The sequence below is a fragment of the Helobdella robusta genome (assembly GCF_000326865.2).
Source record: "Helobdella robusta unplaced genomic scaffold HELROscaffold_31, whole genome shotgun sequence".
NCBI lineage: Eukaryota > Metazoa > Annelida > Clitellata > Rhynchobdellida > Glossiphoniidae > Helobdella > Helobdella robusta.
In genome coordinates this window covers 712,824-727,823 of record NW_008704544.1, presented here as the reverse complement: position 1 = coordinate 727,823, position 15,000 = coordinate 712,824, and the positions used below count along the sequence as shown (strand labels likewise).

General features: G+C 37.8%; 3 protein-coding genes across 3 annotated transcripts; 1 reads left to right on the top strand and 2 right to left on the bottom strand.

The window, feature by feature from the left end:
• Window positions 1–2,411: 2,411 nt before the first annotated feature.
• On the top strand, window positions 2,412–4,081 carry HELRODRAFT_174847 (hypothetical protein; the record flags this gene model as incomplete). The annotated part of the gene is made up of 2 exons (XM_009022285.1): window positions 2,412–2,435; window positions 3,026–4,081. The coding sequence occupies 2 exons, from the start codon at window positions 2,412–2,414 to the stop codon at window positions 4,079–4,081; spliced, it is 1,080 nt and encodes a 359-aa protein (XP_009020533.1).
• Window positions 4,082–6,601: 2,520 nt separating this feature from the next.
• On the bottom strand, window positions 6,602–8,658 carry HELRODRAFT_81718 (hypothetical protein; the record flags this gene model as incomplete). The annotated part of the gene is made up of 7 exons (XM_009022284.1): window positions 6,602–6,748; window positions 7,050–7,223; window positions 7,347–7,503; window positions 7,688–7,857; window positions 7,979–8,109; window positions 8,276–8,350; window positions 8,472–8,658. 7 exons carry the CDS (start codon window positions 8,656–8,658, stop codon window positions 6,602–6,604), a joined length of 1,041 nt encoding a protein of 346 aa, XP_009020532.1.
• Window positions 8,659–12,339: 3,681 nt separating this feature from the next.
• Window positions 12,340–13,234, bottom strand: HELRODRAFT_81886 (hypothetical protein; the record flags this gene model as incomplete). Its single annotated transcript, XM_009022283.1, has 3 exons — window positions 12,340–12,459; window positions 12,700–12,858; window positions 13,073–13,234. 3 exons carry the CDS (start codon window positions 13,232–13,234, stop codon window positions 12,340–12,342), a joined length of 441 nt encoding a protein of 146 aa, XP_009020531.1.
• Between the last annotated feature and the right edge of the window lie 1,766 nt (window positions 13,235–15,000).

Genomic DNA, 15,000 nt, shown 5'->3' with positions numbered 1-15,000 from the left:
TTTCACCAACTTCTTCTTGAATATGTCTGCACTGATGGTACGATACATCAGGCACTGCCCGGTAACCAGTTACTATGCAAAGTGTAATTTATCTGACCATTCATTTGGAAATCGATCAATCAATCCTTTATTCATTCAATCGTTTGCCCGCTCATTCACTCACTCATTCATTTATTTCGTTTCTATCTCGAGCATTTTATGTATTATCTGTCCCTTCTTCTTCTATTTCATCCCTCTCTCTCTCTTTCTCTCTCTTTCTGTCATTTTTTCTTTCTCTTTTTCTCTCATTCTTTGTGTCGTTATCTCCCTCACTCATTTCTTCTCTTTCTTTTTTTTTCTTTCTCTCTTTCTTTTTCGTTTTGTCTTTCTTCCTTTAGAACATTCTGCTTCTTTTTTTTCAATCTTTTCCTTTATGGCATTTTCTTTATTTCATTTTTCTCTCTATCTTTCTCTCTCTCTCTTTTTCTCTCTCTTCCTCTCTTCTCTCTCTCTTTCAATGTTTTTCATGTGTCATTCTTTTTTTTATTTCTCACCACTAACTCTTTCTCTATCATTTTTCTTCCTTTTAGTTACTTGAGGCCTAGCTGTCTCTTTCATGTATTCGAATGATGAATTTTAATGATTTCAATTTTCTAAATTAAGTTTTCAAAATTATTTTAGTTATCTATTTGTTCATTTAATGTTTTATTTATTTATTTATATTTTTAGTTTATTATTTTTTAAAATAAATGAATTGAATTTTTTTCAGCGTGTTTCAGTTTTGGTTTTTAACATTTTTTTTCAGCCAAGCTCTTGACGTATTTGTCAATTCATTCGTCTTTCAATTAATCCGTTTATTCATTCATTCATTCACTCACTCACTCACTCACTCACTCACACACTCACTCACTTACTCACTCACGCAATCACTCACTCACTCACTCATGCATGCATTCATTCATTCACACATTCATTCATTTATTCACACACTCATTCACTCATTCTTTCATTCCTTCATTTATTCAGGTGTTATGGTGGCCATAATATTAGGATTGATACTTGGATTAATCATCGGATCAGCTTCCTTAGCAATTCTATTTATGCTTAGAAAAAGGTAGGGACTGTTGTCGTTGTGGTAGCTGTAGTAGTAGTTGTAGTAGTAGTAGTAGTAGTAGTAGTAGTAGCAGCAGCAGCAGTAGTAGTAGTAGTAGTAATAATAGTAGTAGTAGTGTAGTATTTGTAGCAGCCGTAGGAATAGCAGTAGGAGTAGCTATTTGTTTTTTGTGGTTCTATGGATTTAATATTGTTTGTTGTTGATGAGAATGACGCAATAATAATAACAATAAATAATAATAATAATAATACAGACAAATAATATAAAAACAAAGACATGAAATAACAATAAACAAAGCGAGAATGAACATAAAATCTATAAAAAAAAAATTTTAATTAAGAACACTCAAACACTTGAACTTATAACACGTACAAACACACGTGCATATAAACACGCACATAAACAAACACACGCACGCTTATGTGCACACTACACACATATATTACGTACACCACTTACACATACACACACACGCACACGCACGCACACACACATACCTTTAATACCATTATAGGTAAAAATACAAACATGTGTATAATACACCCAAATGAAGAATAAACATTTGTATAAAAACGTTTGTACGTATGTGCACCACGCAATCATACGCAGAAATACACGCAGAAGTACACGCAGAAATACACACAGAAATACCTGGAGTATACATACATACATAGGCAAGACAAGCACATGCCACGCGTGTTGACACATTTAAACACGGCATAACCGAACCTCTTGACACGCTTTCTTCGTCACCTGTTCATCCATCCGTCTATCTTTTCATTCATCCATTCATTCTTTCACTCGTTCTTTCATTCATTCATCTATCCATTCATCTGTTTATCGATCTATTTTCTATCTATCCATCCATTCACTCATCCATCCATTTTCTTACAATAGAACAAAAGGGCAGGGTGTTTTTATACATGTAAATAAAATGAAATGTATATATATATATATACAAAACATTTATGCCTTTGGATGTTTTTATGTATGTGTATGTATTTTTCTGTTTGTTGGTTTGTTTGCCAAGACGATTGAACCTCTGTTTTTATGTTTGTTTGCATGTTTGTATGTTCATTTTTATGTTTGTTTTTTACATGTTTTTTCACATGTATGTATATATGTTTCTTTATGTTTTTTCGAATAAATATTTTTTGATCTCTTGTGTATGTGATGTGTCTGTTTGTTTCCTTGTGTTTTTATAAGTTTGTATGCTAGTATGTATGTATGTAAGAACGATTGTTTTTATATTTGTACATTTGTTTGTACATTCGTTTGTACGTTCATCCGCTCTCAACTGTTAAGTTTTCAAACTGAAATGTCAACGAAGAGTGTGGGAGGAGTAAGTAGAAGTTGTTATTTGCACTTGATAATCGAAAAGGCATCTGCGAGTACTGCTCTAGTATCAGCGGTAGTGGCAGTATTAGTGGTAGCAGCAGCAGCAGCAGCTGTAGTAGTAGTAGCAGTTGTTGTTTTTGGTTGTAGTTTTAGTATTTGTATTATTTTTAAAGTATTGCTTAGATGCGCAAATATGTTTGAAATGTTAATTTCGGTTTTTTGTTTGTGTGTTTCAATGTTTGTATGTGTTGTTGTTTGTATGTGTTGTCGTTTGTATGTGTTGTCGTTTGTATGTTGTTGTTGTTTGTATGAGTTGTTGTTTGTATGTGTTGTTGTTTATATGTGTTGTCGTTTGTATGTGTTGTTGTTTATATGTGTTGTCTTTTGTATGTGTTGCTGTTTGTATGTGTTGTTGTTTGTATGTGTTGTTGTTTCTATGCCTTTTGATCTGTTATTGAAATAAGTGACAGTAGAGAATGAAAGAATGGAGTGTCCATTCTAGCGCCTTCCTCCGACCCCACGTTTCATCCAAACATTTTTTTCATTCATTTATTTGCCATTGTCAAACTTCATTTCCTCATTTCGCGCAGGAAGCGCAACGAGGACAACGACGATGTGGTGGCCGCGAACGCCAACGGTGGATCTAATTACCGCAGCAACAGAAATTTTTCATCTTCCTTGACGCCGCTGCAATATCCGTACAGCGAGCAGGGGTCCATACAACAACAACAACAACAACAACAACAGCAGCAACAACAACAACATCATCTTCATCATCATCATCATCACCTGGCCACCTACCCGCTACCACCAGCGTCCACTTCTGATTACGGAAGTAGCGACAAATTGGGTTGCGTTTACTACGCCATGAACAGCAGCAACAACATGAACACTGATGACATTGATGACATCAACAACAACATCAACAACGGCATCGCCAACAAGAACGAAACCTGCGCTAAAAACAATTGCAGCAGCAAAAACAGAAACGCCAGTAACTACCGTTGCGACAACTACTGTGTGGACGCGACGGTAGCCGCAAATAAAGAAGTCCTTGCTTACGATGTGAACAGCGTTTACGACGGTTGTAAATCTATTTACGCGGGTTCTCGTGCGCGAAACAACGCAATTAGTTGCACACAACAACTTCTCCAACAACAGCAACAGCAGCAAAATTCTCACAAGACCAACAGTTTCATTCCACTGAACTCGCTGAGGTCGAACTTGAAATTCATTGATCAACAATGCGAAGCGCTGCTACAGAATGACGACGTCAACCAAGCCATCAACCACCACAACGACACTCAACTATCTGCCCACCTACCCGACTGCGCGGTGATCGCCACCACCACTACCACCAAAAAACTTCCACACGACCGACCGACACCAGCATCGACATTCACTTGTAATCCTCTGGGGACGCTTTCATTCCAAACAATCCAACCATCCATGTCGGTTGATGCTGACACACCGTCTCAAGCCAACAAAACTTTCAACAACAACAACAACAACAACATCAGTAATGTAACATTCAGTCCTGGCATCAATTGCAGTAGCAACAACAACAACTGCAACAACAATGAAATCTCGAAAACTTTTCTGAACACGAGTTGCAAGCCGGGCTGTACTTTTAGTATAGCTACTGGTTAATTGAACGACCTACGTACTACGAAAAGTTATACGGGACACCATCCTCAAATGATGCATCAGAGCGGGCCAAACGAGAAATGATTCACTAAAAACATGAGCGTAAACGTGTTTGTGCTTTGTGATTATTGTAAACTTCTTCATTTCAAAACTTCCACTTGTGAAATTTTAACTTTCTTCTTCAAGATTTTGACGGCAAAAGCTTTCAAATTCATTCCACATGATCAAATCAATCTTTCAAGTTGTTTTGTTGTAATATTCACTGGTTGTAAATTACTGGCTCTATCTACTTATAAGGACCACATACATACTCATATTCACCCACATGCATATATCAATCAGCTAACGTGAATACATGCACATTTCAACCAATCAATCAATGTATGAATGTTAAAATTAATAAGTATTTATATAGACTCACGTATGTGTGGATATGTGTGTGTGTGTTGTGCAACATGTGTTCGCATGTAAGTAGATAGGTGTTTTATGTGTATGTACGTGTCAAGTAGGTACGTGCCAAGCATTTTAAAATTGTATGCGTGAATCAGCCAAACATTACAAACGATGTACAACCATCTTTTTTCTCGTATTATTGAAATTATTTTTCTCTTTAATTTTAATTCAGTAACGTTCTTGTCAGGTTTGTACCGCCTCAGTTCCTTTTTTTAAATAAAATTAAAATCAAAATGAATAAATAATATAAGATCGTCAGCAATGGATCGGTACTGAACTTTCATGTCTAGAGAGAAATATAACCAAACAACAGTAACGACATTTTAAATAATACATAATTACACCAATTAGTTAACTAATTAATTAACTAATTAATTAACTAATTAATTAATAGTAAAGAACATCACAAGGAGCTCAATTAACGCTCTAGAAATTCGCTATAGCTAGAGCTATGAAACGTTAATAACAATAAACCTATAGAGGCTGCACATGTAAAAGAAGTTAACAATACTTTCTTATTTGCTTACGTCATTAACTTAGCTGTGGAAAAATGCCAATGTCCTCTATGATGGAGATATTAAGTGACGTAACATGTGGAAGAGCTATCGATCGGTCAATCAATCAACCAATCAATCAATCGATTAATCAATCAATTAATTAATTAATCAAACGACCGATCAATCAATCAATCAACCATCGATCAATCAATCGATTACAACCAACCAATCAATCAACTAACCAACTTAAAGACGACCAACCAGCCATGTTGTTGAATGACACGAAAATCAATCACGTTCCTCCAGACGATAGATTTTCTAGCTTCGTTTTTAAACTTCGAAATGTAACTGCTACCTAACTACTCGCACTGATTACTTTAATTTCGTTATTTACATTTAATTAATTAATTAAGTGACCAATTAATTAATTAATTGACCAATTAATTAATTTTTATTTATTTAAAAAAGAATCGACAGTTCAATGTTCAAATCTATTTCACTGTTTACATTAAAATTATTCAAAAACCCCAAAATAAGCATGAATGAATGAATGAATGAATGAATGAATGAATGAATGAATGAATGAATGAATGAATGAATGAATGGAAGAATTATTAATTAATTAGTGAGTCCACTAAAAATGTTTCAAAAAGTTACTTAACGGAAGGAATTTATGGGGAAAAACAACAAAAGAGAAGAAAAATAATAATGATAATAAACAACAATAATAATAAAAAAAACTAATAATAAAACTGTCTGACGTAAATTGTGTAAACAACCACACAAGACACAACAACAACCGCATTCGATATAATAGGTAAGAAATAGCCTTCAAAGTTTAAAAAAAAATGTCAAATTTAAAACTAATTAATGTTAAATCCAAATATATACGCATAAAGATATACACACATACATACACACATACATACATGCATACATACATACATGCATACGTACATATATACATACACATGTACACACTACATACACACATATATACACACACACACAAATATATGTATTATCTTATAGACATTTACACAGGTATGTATGTATGTATGCATTTCGTCATCTCCTTAAAATAATAAATGGTATAAACAAGTGGACAGTTTACATACAGGTGTCAACGGTATTTCAATCCAACAGTTCTATTTAATTGTCTATATACATTTATATACGTATATATATACACATGTACTGTACTTACATGCTTGCATACATATCTTTCTATATATATATATATATATATATATATATATATATATATATATATATATATATATATATATACAAATCTATACATGCTTTGTACAGTACATATTCATAGCATAGTAAACACATTAGTATATATTTTGTATGCATGCATGTTAAACTTGCAAGTACCGCATACAAACATGCACACGCATGCATTAATACACCTGCAAATACAAATACAAAACAATATACTATATGATAGGTATGCAGTGGTATTGTACAGAACATAAGCAATACGTATTTGTGCGTTTAAGTCAAGGTATCTGTGCATGCCAGTAAAGTATTTGTGTATATTAGTTCCAGGTATTTGTGTATGATGTCAGTTAAGGTATTTTCTGCACTTTCTCGAGCCACACAAGCAGGGTATTTTAACTTCTTCGATGGGGAACTTGTAGTCGTAGGTAAGCTCCTCCCCTCGCTTGATATCTCGCTGGGCAAAGATCACTATGTGCTTTCGATTGTCCACCTTGGAGGTTTAAAAAAAATTGCTTTTATGATTCCAAGCAATGATAGTTGAGGTTATGAAACGATTAGGAACTTGCTACGATGGTAGGGGTAATGAAATGAATTGCTGTGCAAGACTGACTGGCATTAGCATTATAAAATTTTAGAATTTAAACAGCATCAATTAACGAATCAATTAATTTCTAGACCGAATTGAATGTGCGATTGAATGTTTAAATGATTGAAAGACCGATAGATTGGGAGAATTCATGAAATATCTAGTAGGGTGAGTGGGTGAGATTGCATTGAAGCTAAAAACCAACATGGATAACTTTCGAGTAGCAGTTTGGTTCACAGGAGTGGTTGATGAACCTCGATGCATTGCCCATGACGGTCGAGTCGATGACGTGGTCGAGATCCTTGCGAAACATGTAACACCCTATGCCCCGGCCTTCGTACATCTTCTCACGTTTGTCTGTCAGGCCTGCCCTGATCACCTGTACGTACGTGTGTGTGTGTGTGTGTGTGTGTGTGTGTGTGTGTGTGTGTGGTTTTGTAAGTATGTATGTGGTTTTGTGTGTGCAAGACATTCCAGCCAGCAGGCAGCAACACACACAAACCTCTCCGGAGTACTCGATGATCATCTCGCCAGCGTCAATGTCCTTCTTACAGAAGAGACCCCTGCCATGAATGGAGGACCTGTACACTCCCACGATCTCCCTCGTCAGGGACTTCAGCTGTCGGAACCTCATGGCCATGGGCAGTTCCAGACTGCGCCTGCTCAGAGTAAAAAAACGACGAGCATCGAAAAACATTTGATTTCATCGGGCTATGTATCATTTTGTTATAGAAAAAGACAGCACAAAGCACTCATGATTTGAAAAAAGAAAATGGAAGACTTAGATAATTAATTTGGACAACTTGTAACAAAATAAAAATAAAAATTTAAATGAGAAAAAACCTTTGAGCAATGTTTGCAGTCAAGTTTTCATCACTTTTGCTAAGAACTGGGTCGTAGGCTGGAGGGATTCGATAAGTTGAGAGGAGAAATGAGAACATGTCGTTCTTATGCTTGGTTCGTGTGAACGGTTCACATCTGGCACAGCCATGTTTGTTCTCTATCAGTTCTTCCTGTAAATTGTGACAAAAGTATTAAAACATCAAACACAAACTATGTCACATGACCACCACCACTATCATCTCATTCATCATCATCCCATTATGACATCATCATGACGTCATCACAACAAACCTCATCCGCCCTCCATCGATCCTTATGATGTCTGAACTGATAGTTCTTCAGGTTCCTGCACTCTGGCATCTGTTCCAGCAGGTAGGTGAAGGTGGGCTGGTCGAGACCACTCATGTACAGACCCGTTAGCCCTGGAGTGGGGGTTATTTAGTGACGTCATCGACACCACATCATCACTGCATCATCATTACTACATGATCATCATTACGTCATCACTGCAATAGAGTACTTACTCACTGCATCACACGCCAACACTACATACAAACAAGCATAAGTAAGAAGGGAGGATAAAGATACCTGCATAAGAGACAGGCTTGAGACCCGCCATAGACCTAACTTCTTTCACTTTATCCGTCACAGCTTTCCAGGCACCTTAGTAGAAATATTTGATTGAAAAGAATAAATATAATTATAATATAATTATAATAATTCAAACAAATGCTGGTGACGTCATGAAACTGGCGAGGGAAACATCACAAGCAGCACTACTAACGATTAAGAGAGTCTGACAGTATCCTGAATCCATCATCGCTGGTGATCTCGAACATGATGTGAGGCACGTATCTGGCTGAGAGCTTAGCTTTCAAACCTTTCTTCTTCTTATCATCATCGTCGTCGTCGTCGTTGCAGTTGTCCTTGATGATGTTTTCATCATCGTCTTTATCAGCAACACTGGGCATGTTCTTAACGTTAAGATTCTTATTGCTGATTAAGTTATTTGCTGTGGTTGCAGTTGCTGCAGCTGCTGCTAAAGGAATGGCATCCATTTGGATATCATTCTCTTTATTATTATTATCCTCATCGACATTTCTCAACAGCTTATTCCTTTCAGTAAGGGAACTCTCTCTAAAAGACTCAGTATCTCTCCCCCTGGCACTAACAAAAGCATCCTCTCTCTTGCTAGCACTATCTCCCTCCTCTTCAACTTTCTTCAACCTACTCAAAGATGGCAGTGAGGACAGTAAGATAGGTGGTGATGACGACAACAGCGACGATGACGGTTGCGATTGTGGCAGCTGCTGTAGCTGCTGATGTTGTTGTTGTTGGTGGTGGTGTGACTGGCAGGATGGGGAGCCAATCTCCTCCTCCATTTCTGCCTGGGGTAATCTTGTGTGGGTCATAGAACGAAGGGTGAAGACGCCATCTGCTTAGAGAAAATAACCATCATTTTAGTATTTAAGTATTGTTACTAATTTTTCTACCAGAAAGAATATAACTAAGACTAGTAGCAATAATAATAATTATAATAACAATAAAATAATAATAACCACTACTAGCAATACTGATGCAAATGTTAGTGAAGAAAAGTGCACGTCAAAAAATTTATGTGAAATTTTGAATGAAAAAATAAATTGCGACCTTTTCTTCTCCTTTTCCTTTTACCAGGACTAATCATTTCATCATCGTCGTCTTCTTCTTCTTCTTCATCATCATCCTCATTTACATCGTCGTCGTCTTCGTCATCTTCATAATCTGCGTCGTCATCACCAAGTGTCGTAGATAGAGATGCAGACGATAGCGTCAATTTGATTGCCACTCTGTCATCACCTTCCCCAACGTTATCATCATCATGATCATCTTTACTGTCGCCACTATTCATACGACCTGATTGCAATGGTGAAGACGCGGTAGTTGTCGGCGTCGTTGTCCACATTACTGTCGATGATGCAGCTGTTGTTGAAGTTGTTGTTGCAGAGTTCGTTGCTAGACTAGACTGTAGAGAATAACCGAATGATGATGATGACAGTAAAGATGATGACGATAACGATGGCGGTGGTGTGCACAGTCTTTTATTCTGATATCCATTATCACCAACATCATCATCATCATCAAACTTCCTTTTAACCCCCCTATCTATATCATCATCATTTGATGTCCCGGCATCTAATCTACTATCTCTATTACCACCATCAGCATGATCTGCATCATCATTGCCTAGAATATCATTATTATTATCATCATCATCGGCAGCAGTGTTATCATCGTTGTCATCACTTGATGATTCATCGGCGCAGCCATCCAGCTGCTGAATCTGTCTAATCTCTGTCTTGCCTGATTTCACATTCGAGACTAATATTAACTTCAACTTCCGTGTCGCGTTGGGCGTATCTGCAGTAGTGAAGCTGGGGAAATTATTTGCAGATGTCGAGGCACTGGCTACTAGCATGTTATTCTGAATTTGAAAGTTCATTTGGTGTTGTTGCTGCTGCTGCTGTTGCATTTGATTTGCAGATTTTATGAAAACTTGCACAGGGTTACCAGCAGCCATTTGTTGTTGTTGCTGCTGTTGTGGTTGTAGCTGCAGTTGTTGTTGTAGTTGAGACTGCAAAAGTTGCTGTGGTTGTTGCAGTTGTTGTTGCTGCTGTTGCTGCAACAAAAGCTGTTGAGCTGCAAAATCTTTTTTCAGGCATATCTTAATCTGCTGCTTTTGTGGATTGTTAATATTTTGATGGGGTTGATGCAGATGCTGCTGGTTTAGCAACAAGACGTTTTGCAACTCTTCAGCAGAGAATAAGAGTTTGTTACCATCATTGGTCTCCAGTGTATAATTGGTGTTAACAGATGCTGGTGGTTCAGAGAACAACGAAACCCCTTGAGCCATCTCGTCATCATCATTAACATCCTCATCGTTATTCAGGTTACTCAGGCTGCTTCTCGTGTTGTTACTTTTCCTGTTCGCCTCATTGAAGATGTTGTTGACCCAATCCGAGTCTTCAAGTGGGTCATACAGTTTGTCGTTCATTGATGCTGACGCTGGTGCTGTCTGGAAGTTGTTGTTGAAAATGTTGTTGCCGGTGTTGCTGTTGAAAATGTTGCCGCTGTTGCTGTTGAAAATGTTGTTGTTGTTGCTGAAAATGTTGTTGCTGCTGTTGTTTGCTGAGACAATCCTTGATTGTGATTGGTTTTTAGCAGCAGCCTGATTCAACCTGTCAACTATGTGCACTAGAGTTAGTTCACCTTCATCTTCATTCAAATTTCCCAAGTCGTCGTCTTCCTCATCAAAGTTATCGTCATCATCATCCCTTTCCACATCAACAAATTCTGGGATGTTGCCCAGGGTTGAGTTAAAAGTATTGCTGCTTTGTTGTGGTTGTCGGGGTTGTCGTTGTTGTGGTTGTTGCTTGTTCTTGTTCAACATCAACTGCCTCATCTTTTGACCTGACTTCCAAGACGATGAGGCATTGTTGTGCTGTTGTGCAGCACTCATGCTTTTGCTACTTTTATTGTGTTTTGTTGGTTTGCTACTGTGGGATTTGCGAGGTTTTTTACCAGAATCTTCACTATCATCAGCTGCATGTCTCAATTTGTTGATCAACGAGGCAGTCTTAGATTTTTTAAGAGGCATGGATGGTTCATTGAGCAGTTGAGTTTGTTGTGCGTGACTGTTGAACGATGAGAACTGTTGTTTTGGAGGTCTCCCTCTTCCCCTCTTTGCTGCAGGCAGGTGTTTGGAGGATCTGCAGCTGCTCTTCTGTTTGTTCTCGGCAGCATCAAGCTGTTCGTCGTTCAGTTGTTGTTGCCACTTCTCTTCATCCTGCAGCTGTTTTTCCTGCTGCTGTTGGCTCTCATAATTCTCCATCTATAACACGAAGAGGATAATAAAAACATCTATGTGACAAGAACATAACAATGAGGAGATCATGAAACTACAAATATCTCTAGCTATACTAAAGTTTTAAGTTCTAAGAACAAGTTTATCTAAGTATACCATCAATTACTGATGAAAAGGATGAATGAAAAGAAAGAACCTCTTCATCCTCCATATCAGACGTCCACCTGTCCTCATCCGAGACGGACACTGTGGAGGCATCAGACGGGATGTCCATCTCTTGATTTCTACTGAACCTTGCAGCCACCAGCTCATCGTAATTTGGGTCGTTCGGGTCGTGTGGTATGGTGAAGTCGAGGCTGTTTTGGAGGTATCTGTGGTAGTTGAGTCTATTACCGCGGTGTGATGGCATTTTTGGCTGCACTTCGATGATTTTGAACGTGTAGTATGTCTTCTTGTGGGCCTCTGTCGTGCTCCAAAATAATCTGGAAGAGCTGCAGGTTAGTTAGCAATATTTTGAATTTTCTAAAAAAAAAATTAAAAACTTGAAGAGAGTTACAAAATGAAGAGCATAGCTTAAAAATCAGTACCCATTTCACGAGACAACATAGAGTAATATCGCTTGCTGTTCATTCATAAATAAACTAACCAGAAGTTAACAGGCAGCAGACAAGGTCTTGTGTCTGACAGTGCTGTCAACATCCCCATGCTCTCTATCGTTAATGAACCTTAAGAAACATAACATGAAACATATCAATATTTTACCAAATTCAATTGAGATTTGGAACAAGAAGTCAGCAGGGACGAGCAACTAACCAACAAGAATGCAGATGGTCGAATGGTTGAGTCCAGCAAGCCACTGTTTTTTTATGTACTTGTTACTTTCCATGTCCAGGCACAATCGATGCTCAAGATCAAATTTTGAAAGAAGCTGCAAATGAATGTTTGTTTGATTAATCAATCAATCAATCAATCAATCAATCAATCAATCAATCAATCAATCAATCAATCAATCAATCAATCAATCAATCAATCAATCAATCAATCAATCAATCAATCAATCAATCAATCAATCAATCAATCAATCAATCAATCAATCAATCAATCAATCAATAATTCTTTCAATCAATCAATCAATCAATCAATCGAACCAGTCAACCAGCTAACTAACCCTGCCATCAGCAAATGCCACATGTGCAGAGCAGAAGACTTTCTTGGACTCAACAAAGGCACAATTTTTACGACGAGCACATGGAAAGTGAAAATTAGCATTGCAATCCAGCTGACAACAACCGACTGTGGCTCCCGGCTTTCCACAAGCGTCACATCTCTGGTGCAAATAGAGAGTTTTCGATGATAACGTGGTACATAATTAAAAATCATTCATGGACTCTCAAAAATAAGAGACAAACAGTACAAAAAAGAGGACACAAGAATGAAAACAGTAGCAAGAAAATTAACTACATCAACATATACCACAAAAAACAACCATACTTACACAGGAAAACACACAGACACACACACACAAACAAACAAAGACTAACCAGTTTTCTACCCCTAGCAACAGCGGAATAAACTTTCTGTAGTAATCCATCAGTTTCTTCATACACCTCAGCAGACCAGAGTGCACAGTTTACATGCACCCATTCATTCTGACCCATGTATAAGAGTCTACCACAATCCTGTATATGTATAAAAAGAATCATGTTAGTGCCATTTGTTGTCGTCGTTGCTGTTGATATTAATGTTGTTAATGCGATGGTGTATGCCGTGCGTGAAATATTATAGTACATTTTCTTCAAAATATTTGGCACATCCGCAACAAAGGTATTAGCAATAACTAAACAACAACAGCAGTTCAACAGCACAACAGCTACAACAAAAAACATCGCAACGACAGCAACAAAAAAGCACAGCAAGCAGCAACCAACATTTTCAGGTGAGTCCCCGACAGACCAGCAGAGCAAACAGGTCCTGTTATCATCCTCCCTACCCTCAACACTAGAGGACTTCCTACGATGATGATGTGGCTGCTGTTTTTGATGATGAGTTGCTGCAGTTGATGATGATGACGTCGTCATCTTCGAAGGTGACCTAAAGAGTCTTGGTTGGGTGATGTTAGTCGCCGTTATTTTCTCCCTCCAGATGGCATAATTGTGGTCGGGGTACGGCGGCACAACCATTTCTTCTGCTGAAACTTCTCTCTTATTGAAGTTGTCATTATCAACACTGCTATCAATCCTCCCTGCCCTGCTATCATACCATGGGAATGATATGGACAGTTGTCTAGACATGGCATCCAGGAGAGATTTACTTATCATTTCTTTAGTCACATGATCACAGATTAACTTCTCCGTTACACTTTCTATGGCCATGATTATGTCCTGCCTGACATCAGTAACGGATAGGTAAAAAGATTTTTCAAGTTTTTCTTTGATAGCATCAAACGCCCTCATTGGATCATTTTCATCATACTCCTCGCCATCATCTCCATTTTCATTCTCCCATTCAGCACCTTGAATATTTCTATAACCGGCATCATTATCATCATTACCGCCACTATTGTCATCATCATCACTGCCAGTACTGTTAATCCTATTGGTGTTGGTGATCTGATTGACATCTTTATTAAGTAGGGTACTGAAACGAACGACCGGTTTAGGGAGGAGGTTGCTTTTGAACCCGGAAACATCGCCATCGAGGTCATCATCGTCGTCATCCTCCGATCTATTTATCACCGTCGGCAACGACCTTGATGACTTCACTTGCCCATTCAAGTTATGTTTAATATTATTATTATTGTTGTAAAAGGTGATATCACCAACTACATCAGCATTGTCGACAACATCTCTAGTTGTTTTACTGTCTAAATTATTCTTTGCTGTCGCTTCATTATCAGGTGACTCATCGTCACTCATCTCAACATCTGAATGCTGCTGCTGCTGCTGTCGTTGTTGTTGTAAAGATGATTTGTTGGATGATAAAAACTGCTTGAAGTTGTTGAGAAATGATTCGGCTTGCTGCTGTTGTTGGTTGTTGCTATTTCTGTTGTTGCTGCTGCTGCTGTGGTTATTAGCGCCACTGCTACTACTACTGTTTAGGTGGCAGATGGAAGAATTTGATTTGAAGACAACGTGCTTATTGCTCCTGCTGGTGTCCTGCTGTGATGCTGTTGATGTAGTTGTTGAGAAATTGTCACTTCTGACAACAGATCTGATTAAATCATCCCCCTCAATGTCATCAATGTTGTTGTTGTTGTCAGTTTGATTTACATTAGCTACGTTGCTGTTGTTAGCGCTGATGTTGTCGTAGATGTTGTGAGATAAGACAGAAGTAGTTGATAATGTTGTTGTAGGTGAATGTGCTGCTGCTGTTGTTGCTGTGTGGTGATTCTTATTGCTACTATCATTGTTGTTGGACTGTTTGCGAGATTTTCTACTGTGTCTAGAATCTTTAAACTGGTGTGACAGAA